The 16,665-nt window shown below is 37.7% G+C and overlaps 1 protein-coding gene across 1 annotated transcript in view; it reads left to right on the top strand.

The window, feature by feature from the left end:
* LOC117326886 (protein O-mannosyl-transferase TMTC2-like) overlaps nucleotides 1-12,124 on the top strand; it is a gene marked incomplete at its 3' end in the record, with an annotated part of 68,523 nt that extends 56,399 nt beyond the window's left edge. Inside the window, 2 exon segments of the mRNA XM_033883684.1 lie at nucleotides 925-1,010; nucleotides 12,063-12,124. Coding sequence (XP_033739575.1) covers nucleotides 925-1,010; nucleotides 12,063-12,124 — 148 coding nt within the window.
* Between the last annotated feature and the right edge of the window lie 4,541 nt (nucleotides 12,125-16,665).

The following is a 16,665-nucleotide window of genomic DNA, read 5'->3' as shown; positions in this document are numbered from 1 at the left end:
CAGCTGGTAGTCAACATTTGTACCAAGAATGAAAAATTTTACAACAACATTCCCAGTACAGCATAGAATTAAAGATTGCTTCAAAAGTCTTTCTCAAAACTGTTGATTGATTCATTCCTGTCAAGATTAACCTTGATACTTTGTAACCTCGGCAAATATTTCATCTTTCAATGCTTGGACTTTTGTATACCAAGGTTTTCTTCTGGGCATAAATATGTTGAGATCCTTTATATTGGAGTTACATTTTAATTTAAATTTGATACAAATTTGGTCGACAAGGTCATTCTTTTATGTAAAGTTACAATTCCAGTTCTGTTTAATGCTATTACTGTTAAAATTTAATTCAAGTAAATGATAAAATCATTATCTTGAGATTGTCGCACCTCATTGATAATTTTACCTTTTGAGTAAATTAAGAGTAACTCTATCAATTAAGACACCATATAGTTTTGATTACTTATATGAAATTCTCAACAAGATATAAGAAAGAATATTTCAAATTGTAAAGGCAGTACTTGATAGGGTTAACAAGTATGACCTTGGGTGACCGAAAAGGTCATACACGAAGACTTTAATCGTACATAAGCACAGACACTTGAATTTACAGCTATCTTTAACAAGATGTAAGATCACTTCATTTTAAAGAACATCCTTGATATCTACTCCTTTATTGTTGAATTTGTCTTATAAGAATATATTGGATATATGGAATGCCCATTGTTCACCTCTTATGTAGATACGGGTACTACAAACGCGTATAAGCACTCCGGAAACTCTACTTTGAAGGGAATGTAATGTTGAACTCTAAATTTACACCTGCGGGATGTGTTCTATGACCCTTGAGGTGTCACAGTAAATGACCCTCGGAATCTCGTCTTATGTGGGGCCTGTTATCATAATGTCTCTTTGTTTTAACATTTGCAGGGGAATTTTACTTCAAGACCAGAAGAGATATGAAGAAGCCATTGAAAGTTACAAACGAGCAATACAGTGTCGCCCTAAACTCTCAAGTAAGTTTATACACCACTCAGAAGACCATTTTTGGTTCAAATGGATATAACGGGACCAGCCATTTAATGGTTGGGTAACAACTGCAATTTTTGTAAAAAAAAAAAAAAAATTCATTGTTCATCTACAAGAAATATTTTATGTGAAACTATATATGCCTTTACTATAAGAAAATATTTCTATAAAAAACTGTCATAACTATAAAAAAAAAAGAAGCTTTTAATATGAACCCTTATCTATATTTTTTTTTTTTTTATGAAACTTTTAGCTGTTAAAAGTACTTAATGAAATTGTCTAGAAACGCAGCCCTTTAGGTGCCTTAATTTGTTTAGGTGAAATTGTCGCAGAATTTTGAAGTTGATGTTAAGATAAACAGCCTTTCATTGTTTTGAGGTTTTACATGTTTACGATGTTTTGTCCTAATCGTAGCTCCAGGTTTAGTCAGATCTATCACGGTAGGGAATAAGTGTTATATGACTACAGCATAATTATATAGATGATAGGAGAGGCAAATTGCCTAATGGCGTCTCCCTGATGCCTACAACTGGCTAATGAACGTATGGAATCTCGCCAAGAGTTTCATGCCTGATGCACGATTACGGGGAAATTCTGTTCAGAATAAAAATAATGACATTCATCCTGGTTTGGTTTTATTTCAAAAATCAATGATTTTCTAAGAATTCTGACAGGATTCCATTCAAGTGAAATGATTGAGGAAATATGTTTCCATGTGTTTAATTAATTTCTAACACGAACATGTGTTTGTTCCATAGAAATTAAAAAGCAACACAACCATTGGTGGTTAATCACTTGTAATATTAACAGGAGCCAGTGAAATATAATAAGGGCATGTTTTGTAGACCAGTTCTTTCCTCTCAAATTCTCTATAAGCTAAATTTGTGTTCTTTTAACCATAAATAGTATTCACCACAGAATTTTCATTCCGTTTACCCTGCTTATTATAGGATATGTTATTTCTTTTTGAGTCTCCGCTTTGATCTGTGTTAGATAATGATGTAAAACGATATTGGAGCTAGCAAATACCTGGGAGATTATAGAACAGAGGAAAATATTGAAGCATGATGTGGGTGATATTTTTTGAAGCGCAGGTGTCAACAGAGCTATATGTGGGCTGAAAATTAACATTTTCATTGTAACCATTTTCAATAAATTTGTTTTGTGAGCTCTTAAGAACACAACAAAGGTTGGTGAAACTAAATTTTTTAAACAATTTACAAAAGACCTTTTTATGATGCAAAGAGAAATATGCAGATAAGTTTTTAAATGACACTTGACTCAAAGAGAAATGACCCCCTCGGGAGGATTTTAAAACTGTGCAGAATTTATGTTATGGTACATCACAGTAAATTAGATCGAAAAATGGAATCAGATTCAATTATAAGTAGCTGTGAAATATGAGTTTTCATCGGAGAGCCATTTAAATAATAAAAATGTTGGATGAGATCTAAGTTTACTCTGAAAATGACTCATACCCAGTTTCAGATTCACTTGATGGCCGGTGGTTTGAAATAATCCATATCAATTAGTTTCTAGTTAATTGAATATCTGTGAAAATAAACTTTGGGAGACTATTTTTGTTTTGTCAACAGTCATTTCTAATTTCATTTTATGCTTTGGAAATCATTTTTGACAGCTTTAAGAGTTTTTTCCAAGTTTCATTGGGGTTTTTTTTCAAAGAGAAAGGCAGGGAGAAAAGAAAGTAAATCAATTTCTACTTTGTGGACAGTATTGAAGACATCTGGCTACAATCACGATTTCTAATCATGTAATTACCCTGACAAGTCACTGTGACCTGATATAATTATTTTTCGGATGCTCGAATTTCCCCCATTGTTTTGTCTCCAAACTGCACACACAACGTCGGGATCTCGGGAGACTACGACAGCGATGTACTAAGTCTGGGTCCCTACGCTGCATGTGTTGTACGGGGTCCCCGTATAGTGTTAACAGAGCTGTGTTCTATTGATTCTCCATCAAACAAATTCAGAATATGACAATCTTATAAATTTGATTTTGAGTGTGAGGGTATGCCAGACAGTCAATGATCATGTGACAAGCCTTTTGTGTCAGGATTGGAATCGTGTTGTTATTCCAAGCTCAGATGTCAGTAGCTAAAATCAATGTTCGCCACCATCCCCTGTTTTTGTCACTGGCTCCCGATCATAAACATTCTGGTGGAAGGAAGCTTTTATTTATGATGTAGAACTTTCAGCTGTGGGGCAGTTGCCAGGTACTGACCGTAGGCCGGTTGTTTTTCTCCGGGTACTCCGGCTTTCCTCCACCTCCAAAACCTGGCATGTCCTTAAATGACCCTGGCTGTTGATAGGACGTTAAACAAAACAAAAAAAAAGCAAACATTTTAGCCCATAACTCTTGTTTTCTGCTACAACCAAAAATGAAGATCCAAATAAAAAAAAAAATTAGAAATCTTTTACAACTGTGGATGATTCAGATGGATGATATGTCTGGGTTTCAGAGAGGTTAAGTTTGTCCAATATTGTTGATTTAATATGCTATGCCAGAATACTTTCCATTTTATAACATTTGCTTTGAAACTGAAGCGAAATGAATTTAGGGAGGGATATCGAGTGATAGAGATGGAGATCGAGTTTTTAGCTCACATGATAAAACAAATTGTGAGTGTCTACCATGGTTCAGAGTACATGATGTCGTCTGGCACCAACTTTTCCCTTGAATAACTTCTTCTCAAAAACCAAAAAGCCTAGAGTCAGGATGTTTGGTGATACTGCAGGTTACTTGTGTAAACAGGAGAGGAGAAAATTTAGCGGCCAGACCGGGGTTCGAACCCGAGACCTCCGAACACTAGCCGGATGCTCTACCAATTGAGCTACCTGGTCACCGATGATCGACCCAGTCCAGTCCCGCTACACTTGAATGGAGGCTCGACAAATTTTACAAAAAGAAATGACCTAGTAGACCAATATTCAGGGTCATAGGGAACCTATTTTAAACCAATATGAATCGAGAGTATTCCTACGCAATTTGTGCCCATAAATAAACAATAATCAAATGAATTTGTGGTGTAGATTTCAAATACATGACTGGAAAAAATATGAATATTCTAATATCAAAGTAGAAACCTAACATTCTAAGAAAGAATTCTTTGTGGTTTTAGATTTTTCACAACACCATCATCAACCAATAACCCAAATTTAACTTGATTTTATATTAAATATACTTTGCCAATATAATACTTCATAAATGTAGTAAAAACATCTGTTAAGCATACATAATATAACCATATCTTGAAATTTTTCTGACAAATCAGCTTTTTCAAACCTGATATTGATGTAAACTTTATTTTGTTACTTTTGATAGAGTATATGACAACATTTTTGTAACAACAAACAGAAACAGGATATGGAAACAAGCTTGAAAGCTTATACTAGTCCACTTCCTTCAAACCTGAAATTGATTTGTCAATTCCAAGAATATTTTTCCGTCTATTTTTCTCACAATTGGCTTATCTTACAGATAGAAAGTTTTTATTAATACAGAACTTTCATATTCTGCATTAGAATCTCACATCCCATGCTAACTGAATCATAGATATCTTTGAATTTCCATGCAAGACTTTCCCTTGGCAGACTTCTCTGTTCAGGCTGTTGCTATTAGATGAACTCTATAGATTTTAAGTAAATAAGGTTTCCTTCAGTCGGAAACTTTTATACAGCTGCTGTTCCATATTGACATTTCGAGTCTAGAAGTCTTTTTAAAATCTTTTTTATTCAAATCAGGTGATCAATATTACACATCTTGATTCCAGACAGCTTTCAATAAAGTTTCCGAGTCTGTGGTGAGGGCTATAGGTATATACCACAGTGGCACGCGATATGTAGATCACTCAAAGATAATATTACTGGATACATAGAGGATATCTAACAGTGTCTTCAGTAATATACCAAATATATTTCACGAGTGGGGCTGATATTTTGATATTTTTCACGAGTGCGCAGCACGAGTGAAAAGTATCAAAATATTAGCCACACGAGTGAAATATATTTGGTATTACTGAAGACGCTGTTAGATATTCTGTTTATTACATTTTTTTATCAACGAAAAACAACCCTGTATGCTAACTAGGCCTACAGTTCCCTAAAAAAAGTAGTTCCCCCTGTCCAGGTGCTGACATATATGTCGGGCTTTCTGATTGGTCAATTATTTTGGTATTTTCTAATCATTAATTTGATTGGTCAAATCAGCAAAAGTGATATTTTTCACTAGTGAAAAATATCACTTTTATAGAATGAATAATTTTTGATATTTCACTGGTAAAAATGTAATAAATTCTGTTATTCAACAGGAGTTTTTTTTTTTTTTTTTTTTTGGTAATTTCAAAGATATATGTACGTATAAATATAAAACATTATCATGGGACATAAAGATACATTTAAGTGAAAATAATTAGAAAATATAAAACAATGAAAGATAGCAAGGAAAACTCCTGTCGTTAAGTGATGTTGTTCTTTGATGGATAACTTGCATTATTTAACGGAGATCAGTCCTTATAATTTAATGTATTGGTGAACATAATATATTAGATTAATTTGTGTCGTTGACATGTTTCAACCAAATCCTGATGACGGTGGCCTAGCAGTCAAAAAATGATAACATTTTGTTCATCATAACTTGATAACTGCATGTTCGTTGATGTTGAAAGCCTTAATTTCTAAATATTATGTTCAGAAAATATTAAAATCCACTGAACAATTTCAGCGAGAAAAACAAATTATGTCAATAATGTCTTCAATAATATCATTATCAAAAACTTTTGCATTTCCGATGAGAGTTCATATAGTGTATGCATGCCTGCATTTCGTCAGCTGTTGCTCCAATCATGTTAAAACTTGACCTTGTTTTAATTTAATTGGGATGTCTGCAGTTACAAACAAATCTATAGAAACCATCCCAGAATATAGAGATTTCTCACATGAGCAAATTCTTTGTTTTTGAAATGGAATATTATTGAATTTGTTATGTACAGTTCAATCTATAACATTGCTTATTGCTGCTATAAATATATCTGGGACTGTTGGTTTAGCTTCATTGTCCCTCAGAGAATCAATATTTATTGATAGAAATTTTAATTGCATGTACATTTCATGTGTAGGTTTCAAAGGCCAGCATACAGGTTTATTAGTCCCTTACCAGTGAAACCAGGGGGACTACTGTATATATCTATAAATAGGTTTCCTCTCGTCCATCTATATACGTACAATAGTGTTTACGTAATGCCAAATTTTGTCAGTGCTCTAGTACCTTCATTCCTTGCAGGATTTCTATCAAACTTCACACAATGATAAAGTACCATAATATCTGGGACAAGTTCGAGTTTCAGTGCTTTAGGGTCGAGATCAAGGTCACTGTTACCATTTTTAACAGGAGCTGGTAGGGGACATTTATTGCTTTAGCAATACCCCAGTATGCATGTTTCTGATATTGTGTCCCAAAGATATCTCAGGATGAGAAATTTTTTGCGATGTGAAATTCCCAATAGACTGAGCGGTTAAAGTGACCTATACTCTCCACTTTTACACAACTCCCTCCTTCACAAAGTCTTTGCCCTTGATGACAACCACAACCCTGGTTCTACAGCTCCAAGGAAGCCTCATCAATCTCCTATAGATTTCAGTTGGAGTGGTCAACAACACCAAATCTGTAATAGGAAGGAGTAATAAAAATATCCTGTCTTTGCCGGCCTTCAAACTGAAGACCTCTCGCTCTCAAGGCAAACATCATATACCATTAGGCTAAAGGGAAATTCCCACAAGCCTGAGCTAGTAAGGTGACCTATACCAGTTGTATACTCTCCATTTCTACAAACATACTAGAAATATTTAACCTTTAATTCAACCAAAACCTTCACTACAAATGGGTTACTTAGCATATACCCATACAGCTGTGGACCTGTATAAATTATTTCCAAGTCTGCCTCGGGTTCAAAGTTAATACACATATATGTAATAGTTCAATTCGATAATACTGGCCCCATGTAGCTTTCTTCGTTTATGCATCCATACACATGAAAAGAATATCATTTTCATAATTTACAAATACTTTGTCAATTTATTCACCCTCATCTTTTGAAATTGTAACAGGAAATTACGCCGTCCAGGCTACGAATGTTAGATTTATGTAGATGTGATCTTTGTCTCTTGTTAGCTAGGGCACCGATAGAAAATATCAATCGACACGCTCAGGGCAGCGAATATGGTGCACATGAATATTGATTAGACCGTGGGTATAGAACGCATTATCCCATAATTTGAATGCTAATTCATGCGTTAGAGAGGTTGATCTACTTAATCAGGTGCATAAGGAGAGTGTGTTCAATTTGTCACATAAATCTGGATAGGACAATTCTCAAGTTGATTTGATTAACATTGATATTGGTGACTGATTGAAATTCATGTTTGCCAATGTTTACAGCTTATACTTTAACTAGACTCTCTTAAAAATTATCTGATTTGACAATCGAGGCTTGGATTGGTTGCAAAACTTTAACTGGACTGGACTGGAAAATGTTATGTAAAAGTTATTGTGAAATGGGTGTTGCCGCTGAATGGTGGTTAAAATCAACCTTTAAAACCCCTGCATTAGGTGCATTACATAACTATAATATGTAGTAATTCTGTGGGTTTTAAAGGGGCGTGATTGTACATGCATAATGTTGAGGTAACTTGGAGAATTAGATCATGCAGAGTTAATAGTTAATTAACTGTAGTATGTAGTGATAACATGACTATAAGGACAGTTCCGATGATATGGACAATACCTGCTGATGGGAGATTCTGTTCTTGGTTAGAATTAAGGGTTAGGGCTAGTATAGGGCATTAGAATGGATTGGGTACCTGTGTGGGCACTGGGTAGAGGACACCTGTTATAGAGGGGTAGTGGGAGGAGGGCACCTGTTATAGAGGGAGAGTGGGCAGAGGGCACTTGTTATAGAGGGAGAGTGGGCAGAGGGTACCTGTTATAGAGGGAGAGTGGGCAGAGGACACTTGTTATTGAGGGAGAGTGGGCAGAGGGTACCTGTTATAGAGGGAGAGTGGGCAGAGGGCACCTGTTGTAGAGGGGGAGTGAGTAGAGGGCACCTGTTATAGAGGGAGATTGGGAGAGAGTATCTGTTATAGAGGGAGAGTGGGCAGAGGGCACCTGTTATAGAGGGAGAGTGGGCAGAGGGTACCTGTTATAGAGGGAGATTGGGAGAGAGTATCTGTTATAGAAAGTGGGTAGAGGGCTCCTGGTATAGAGGGAGAGTGGGCAGAGGGCACCTGTTATAGAGGGAGAGTGGGCAGAGGGCACCTGTTATAGAGGGAGAGTGAGAAGAGGGTATCTGTTATAGAGAGAGTGGGCAGAGGACATCTGTTATAGAGGGAGAGTGGGCAGAGGGCATCTGTTATAGAGGGGTAGTGGGCAGAGGGCACCTGTTATAGAGGGAGAGTGGGCAGAGGGCACTTGTTATAGAGGGAGATTGGGAGAGAGTATCTGTTATAGAGAGTGGGCAGAGGGCACCTGTTATAGAGGGAGTGGGCAGAGGGCACTGTTATAGAGGGAGAATGGGCAGAGGGTACCTGTTATAGAGGGAGTTGGGAGAGGGCACCTGTTATAGAGGGAGAGTGGGCAGAGGGCATCTGTTATAGAGGGAGTTGGGAGAGGGTACCTGTTATAGAGGGAGTTGGGAGAGGGCACCTGTTATAGAGGGGTAGTGGGTAGAGGGCACTTGTTATAGAGGGATAGTGGGTAGAGGGCACCTGTTATAGAGGGAGATTGGGAGAGAGTATCTGTTATAGAGGGAGAGTGGGCAGAGGGCACCTGTTGTAGAGGGAAAGTGAGTAGAGGGTATCTGTTATAGAGAGAGTTGGGAGAGGGCACCTGTTATAGAGGGATAGTGGGTAGAGGGCACCTGTTATAGAGGGATAGTGGGTAGAGGGCACCTGTTATAGAGGGATAGTGGGTAGAGGGCACCTGTTATAGAGGGATAGTGGGTAGAGGGCTACTGTTATAGAGGGGTAGTGGTTGGAGGGCACCTGTTATAGAGAGATAGTGGGTAGAGGGCTACTGTTATAGAGGGATAGTGGGTAGAGGGCTACTGTTATAGAGGGATAGTGGGTAGAGGGCACCTGTTATAGAGGGAAAGTGAGTAGAGGGTAACTGTTATAGAGGGGAAGTGGGCAGAGGGCATCTGTTATAGAGGGAGAGTGGGTAGAGGGCACCTGTTATAGAGGGATAGTGGGTAGAGGGCTACTGTTATAGAGGGATAGTGGGTAGAGGGCTACTGTTATAGAGGGATAGTGGGTAGAGGGCTACTGTTATAGAGAATTAGAGGGCACCTAGCTGTTATAGAGAGTTAGAGGGCACCTGTTATAGAGGGATAGTGGGTAGAGGGCTACTGTTATAGAGAGTTAGAGGGCACCTGTTATAGAGAGTTAGAGGGCACCTGTTATAGAGGGATAGTGGGTAGAGGGCTACTGGTATAGAGAGTTAGAGGGCACCTGTTATAGAGGGGTAGTTGGTTGAGGGCACCTGCTATAGAGGTATATATTGTTTTAGGTAAAAATATCCTATTTGTATTTTAACAAGAGGTAAGTCGAGGCCTGTAACTATAATAAACTGCTGTCTGCTTTCCCTGGGTCCCAGGTGTCTATCAGAGCCTTTGTTTGATACAAGTATACTAAACATCAGATGCCAGCAACCATTTGAAGTTAAGAACTGTGAAAAAATACATCGCCAATAAATTGATCTATGCTTTCTGCTTGCCATACATGGAAGGCTATAGATCTGGGGATCTGTTAACCAATTTCTCTCCTAAAAGCTGGTTTGGTATGTCCCGAGAGACGCCAACGTCCTCATGTGCCATTGTTAGTCAGAATCCACTGCATTCTTTACCCGGTGTAATTGACCTTTGAAGTTGTGCTGTCTTAAAGATAGATTTTTTTTGTGTATTCTGTGTTTATGTAATCATAACACCTACCAAAGGAAACTCTGCCTTCAAACGGAATTAATGATACAAGTCTGCGCTAGAACAAGTGTTTGAAAGGCATTCAGCTCTATAATCCAGTATCGTAATACCATTTTCCCAACACATTTACCTTCTGGGAGAGCTGTTACATAACAAATGTTTTTAATTAGGGTCTCATGGAGAATCTGATCGAATTAACAATTGTTGAGAAAGAATGATCCCCTACAAAAATTGAATGAAAATAAGTGTTTCAGATATATGAATGTGATGATAATGATAGTTAGGATGAATGCCACATTTTGTTGTCCGCTTCAGAAAAATTGTTTAATATAACGAAATGAGAGACTAAATGTTATAACAAAACAATATTTTGGTTTGGTTTTGTTTAACGTCCTATTAACAGCCAGGGTCATTTAAGGACGTGCCAGGTTTTAAAGGTGGAGGAAAGCCGGAGTACCCAGAGAAAAACCACTGGCCTACGGTCAGTACCTGGCAACTGCCCCACGTAGGTTTCGAACTCGCAACCCAGAGGTGGAGGGCTAGTGTTAAAGTGTCGGGACACATTAACCACTCGGCCACCGCGGCCCCAGCAAAACAATATATACTGACAGAAGATAAATCTGTCTGTAAACAACTTCGATATTTGATCTCTGTATTTCCTATCTCAAGTTATAGTAAAGTAAGTTTCTGCCAAGAAGACTGAAATAAATCTATCTTAGAATATTAATTTTTATGTGCAGGAAAAATATAGGTTTGGATATATGAAATGTTAGGGTCCTTCAGACATAAGAGTGAAACTTTATTGTCGTTTAATAGGTGTATACAGTCATGAACTGTAATTACATAGCTCGCCGCTTGTAACACATTGTAAACGTATTATTAAAAAGTAATATTTTTGAATTTATTCTAGAAAAAAAAATCTGGAGCATTATTTTATTTGGTTGTATAAGATTCACACTGCAAGATTTTACTATGTTATATATGATAGCCTAACAATTAACTGGAAAATTGCAATACTTAAAGATAAAATCTAGGGGCTATGCATTTGATATCAGGGGAATGAATCTGTAGATCGTATCAGCTTGTGATATTATAAATCTACCAATATATCGGTATACATGGAACTGTATCCGGCTGGTGAATATGTTGGCAGGTCGTTATTACACGATCTCTTATGTAAGGTATATTTAATATCATTCTGTAAAACGAGATATCTGAAGATTCTGAACTCCGTTGGTGCCCACAGTTGACTAAAATATTTTTGTGAGCTGCTTTCTTTCTTTTTTATCTTAAGTCAGAAATGCAAGTTGACACATGACCATAGGAGGAACAGAAAATTAAATGTTCAGAAAAGTGGAAATGTCTGCATAATTTTTATCTTTGTGTTTAATGATGTCATAAAAAACTGCAGGTTTGAATGTAAGATTTTTCAGTTTCGTTTCCCAGCTGCGACCTTTGACAAGTAGACAGATGTCCTCAGTGTCTAACCTGTCATCCTAATTAAACTACGGGCATGCATTTGTCTGTTTACTTAATTCTCCTAGATCATGTTTTACCAAATGATCCTGTCACTGTTGTTACCCACTGAATAAAAGTCTTGTCATTATCATGGAATTTGGAGATTGTCTCTACTTAATTAAGGTTTTCAATTTGAAATACAGATCCCATGGGCCTATTGTATAATATTTGGAAGTACAGGTGCCATGGGCCTATTGTAAAACAGCCTGAAGTAGTTCAAGTCCCATCGGCCTATTGTAGAACAAGTTGAACCAGTATTAAGGTCCCAATGGGCTTATTGTAAAACAGGCTGTCAAGTAGAGGTCCCATGGGCCTATTTTAGAACAGGCTTAAGCACAGGTCCCATGGGCCTATTTTAGAACAGGCTGAAGTACAGGTCCCATGGGCCTATTTTAGAACAGGCTGAAGTACAGGTCATATGGGCCTGTTGTAGAACAGGATGATGTACAGGTCCGTTGGGCCTGTTCAAAATATGTGTGGAATTTGGTCCTTGTTAATAATCTTAACCATGATTTAAATTTTTCCATTGCAGTGGCTCATCTTAACCTGGCCATTATTTATGCCCTGCAGTTGAGGTACGAGGAAGCAGAAAAGGTAATTAACATGTCGTTATAATTTGGGAGATCTTTATCAATATTTATATATTCATATGTCTGGAAACATAAAGTAGTATCACTTGTCATAGTTATTAACGCTGAAATATAATTATGTTTCATCTGACCCTGTATAATAATATGGTCCTGAGCAAATTCTGTAATACTTTCCCATGGGAAATATTATGTTAAGGAATATTGATGAATGTGGGGCCTGAAAAGTTTGGTTTTACCATATTTTGTCTGGATTTAAATCTATCTCCCAACTGACACAGATGGAATATAGAAATGGGGCAAGCTAATATATTGATGAAATATCTGTATTGCCAGTATTATGAGGCCATGATACTGTATGTATAAAATATATAGATAAGATGTCACCATGTGATCAAAATATGCTGCCCTGTGACAGCGTTACTTTTTTTGTAGCATGTGTTTTTTTTATCTAAATGTAGCAGATGTCTACACATCCAGTTCAGCAACCTGTCTCTACAAAAAATGGTTTTCTCTATGAATATTATTTACTATAAATGGTAGAGTGTCACAACACACATGCCTTTCACTAAGGGGACCAGGGCTCAATTTCCCAATTGGACATGAAAAGGTATGCACATTACCTGCCCTACCACATGGGCTAATTTTTTTGGGTTCACCCGTTGCATATCCCACAGTAAGACCACTCATGATTCCAGTCAGGCCAGCAATAGCGATTAATAAAAGTTATTCTCCTTTAAATTATCCAATAGGATAAAGATAACAAAAACACGTGAATGTATTTCACAGCGACAGAGGTACCGCATGATTTTAATGAAATCAAACACATATATAATACATATGTATACAGAAGGCAATATTTAATGCCTGCTCAACGAGATGTACATACTCAAGATCAATTACATACTTTTTAACATCACCCTAACCCACAAAAAAAAAAAAAAATTTGCACGTGTACACACCGCTACCTGTGTCGCCTGAATGACCAACCCAGGTACGACCACGTGTAGGCCGATATTTGCACCACTCGCACGTGCAAATATACACACAACGCCACCTATTGGCGTAAACATACCAAGGAGAAAATAATTTCATCCTAATACCGTAAACGGATAAAATTATATTTCTCCTTTAAATTATCCAATAGGATAAAGATAACAAAAACACGTGAATGTATTTCACAGCGACAGAGGTACCGCATGAAGAATAAAGAACGGGCAAGAGTCCGATATTGAGAAGCCCCGAAGAAACATGACCTAAATAAAATAAAAAAGTTCCTAGGAAAAACGTTTACAGATTTAAATGCCTAGAAACATTCAACCGCTCGCGAAAATTGTCTTCAATATAGCCATCTTTGGCTGTTTCCGACTTCCATCGTCCATGCCGTTTGAATAATCTATCCGGTATCCCCGCATTAGCTGCGGCTGATGCTCCTCCAGCACGAAGACTATGCAAACCAAACTTCTTAATATCCGGAACCACTGAAGAAAACGTTTCCATAAAAATCTCCCTGAACCTCGAATATGTCATGGGCTTATTTAACTTTCTTAACACATATGTATCTGTATTCAACCTAGTGAGATTCCTGAACACAAACTCCTCGGAATCATCCACTATAGATGCTAACTTCAAATATAATTCGAAATTACCCACCGGACACAATCGGGAACCACATATCCTACTCACAATGATCCACGAACCATCACGATATACATCAGTCTTGGAGTGCTCCACGAAAATCTCCATGTGGGATGCGCGTATCTGTATGTCTGATCTCCTTAACGCGAGTACCTCTGCGCTCCTCATGAAACCTGCATAAGACAATAAACACATAGTAATAGCTCTCTGATTATACAGATTGTTTTTATCAAAAACTTTATCATAAACATTCTGAAGAATTGAAATAGTAACTGCCTGTTTCTTCTTTACCGGTTTAGCTAATAACCTTTTCGCTCCCTCAAACACATTCCTCACTAACAGGGACATCGTAGGAGATATTTTCCCCACTATATCGTGCGCCCATTTAACGCCATACATAGCATCTGACAAAGAACCAATATTTGCATTGTTTTTCACCAAAAACGATAAGTATATACACATATGAAATGGCTTTATGGGAAAGATGTTTTCCTCCTCGAAATGATTCTGATTAGCCCACTTCCGCCAGCGTAAGAATCCGTAGCAATACTTTCTAACCGTACTGTCAGCTTTACAGCTCTGAAGAAGGTCGGGGACCCCCAAAGCTAATTCTTTAAGATGCTCCGGTACCATAGCGTACTCATCCCGCAAGGCATATGAAACTAATCGTATAAAATAAAAAGAAAATCGAATATTAAAATCGTTATATATATGCATGTATATATAATTAACAGAAACAAATGATATACATTATAAGCAAAACCAATGTGGTGATTAAAAGACATTTTGCTGGATGAAAAACATCAGCAACACAATGCTGGAAACAAACAAAAACTGTATAAACATCAGCAACACAGTGCTGGAAATAGACAACAAATGACGTAACAACATCAGCAACACACTGCTGGAAATCGACAACCACTGTCATATCAACATCAGCAACACAGCTGAAAACCGACAACAAATGCATCAACATCAGCAACACACAGCTAGAAACCGACAACATAAGACGTATCAACATCAGCAACACACTGCTGGAAACCGACAACATAAGACGTGTCAACATCAGCAACACAATGCTTGAAATCGACAACAGATGTCATATCAATATCAGCAACACACAGCTGGAAACTGACAACATATGTCGTAACAACGTCAGCAACACACTGCTGGAAACCGACAACACATGTCGTATCAACATCAGCAACACACAGCTGGAAACCGACAACACATGTGTCGTATCAACATCAGCAACACACAGCTGGAAACCGACAACACATGTCGTATCAACATCAGCAACACACAGCTGGAAACCGACAACAAATGTCATATCAACGTCAGCTGGAAATTTATAACGATGTCATATGAACATCAGTAACACCCTACTAGGAAAAGGCAACAATGTCATAACATCAACAACACAATGCTAGAAACCGACAACAGATATTGTAACAACCTAAACTGACTACGAAATTATGGAATCATCAGCAAACACATTGTTTGAACATAGATAAATAACATACCAACAATAATAAGAAATCAATTTATGAATCGCAAAATAAAAACCAATAATGTAAAAACCAATCAAACTAACCATGAACAACTAATAGCTGACCAAATTTGTACAATGTATACATAACTAATACACGTACATTGTATGTCCATACGTGCGAGATTCTATCGACGAAAATCTAACCGCAAAGCAAGCATTCGGAATTTCAAGTCAACATTCCCAAACATTCCTTTTCCTGAACGAGAGGGAACATAAAATGACTTCCCAGTTTCCAAAAACTTATACTCCTGAATGCCACCCATAAAATGCTTACCATCTGGACAGATACATGGCCAAAATCTCCCAGACTTCCAGAATGGAACAATCAGAGTACCGTAAGCTCCACACATTTGCATATACCTAACAACCCTTGAAATAAGGTATACAGGTGGGTTAAACCACCCATTTTTACCCGACCAATTTGACGAAAATGCGTCAATACCCTCGGATCCCGGATTCCAGTACCTGAAATAAAATGGGTATATTTTTGCATTGTGCCAAGAAGCAAACCAGTCCACCTCATAAGGACCCCAGACTTGATTTAAGTCCCGGAATACACAATCAGCCACAGCCCAATCATTGTAATCTACCAACTTACTTATAAAATCGGCTCTCTGGTTTTCCTCTCTCGGAACCCATTCCATTTCTAAAGAAATATGATTCTGAACCATCAAACGGTAGATATCAAGAGCTATGTCCTGTAAATCAGATTTCATGCTACCTTTTTCTACAATCTTCACAACAGCCTGATTGTCCGAGAACCATTTTACTCTAGATCCTCTTAACACATGCGTTAGAGACAATAAAACTCTATAAACAGCTGTTAACTCCCTAAAAGTTGAACTTTGACCTGCTTCATACGGTGACCAAGACCCGTGCGATACCCCTTCCGGTGACTCTACACAATAACCACCGTACCCAGTCCCACTAGCATCTGAATACACAATCCTATTACACTCAGGTGTGTAACGTATTTCTCTTACATTGATACAAACAAGATGATTCAACCAAAACCTCACTTGAGCAAGACATTCTTGATCTAGCGTAATTTTATCATTCCATGACTGTGCCTGTAGCATGCAAATAGATAAACATCTAGTCATCAATTGGGTAATGTTGCCAAGCACAATACCCATCGAAATAATCTGTCCGACAAAACTAGACACTGCTTTCACGTGCACTGCCTTTCCACTGGAAACAAACTTCAACATGTCTGTAATACATGCGCGCGCCTTCTCAATACGGCGCTCGGGTATCCTCAACACTCCTAAAAGAGTATCAATATCGACTCCTAGAAAACATAGACACTGAACCGGATCCCACATAGATTTGTCAACTTTCGGAACAAAACCCGACTC

This window comes from Pecten maximus, chromosome 5 (assembly GCF_902652985.1).
Source record: "Pecten maximus chromosome 5, xPecMax1.1, whole genome shotgun sequence".
Classification (NCBI taxonomy): Eukaryota; Metazoa; Mollusca; class Bivalvia; order Pectinida; family Pectinidae; genus Pecten; species Pecten maximus.
Note: the sequence above shows the minus strand (reverse complement) of the source record. Positions and strands in the feature narration are given on the sequence as shown.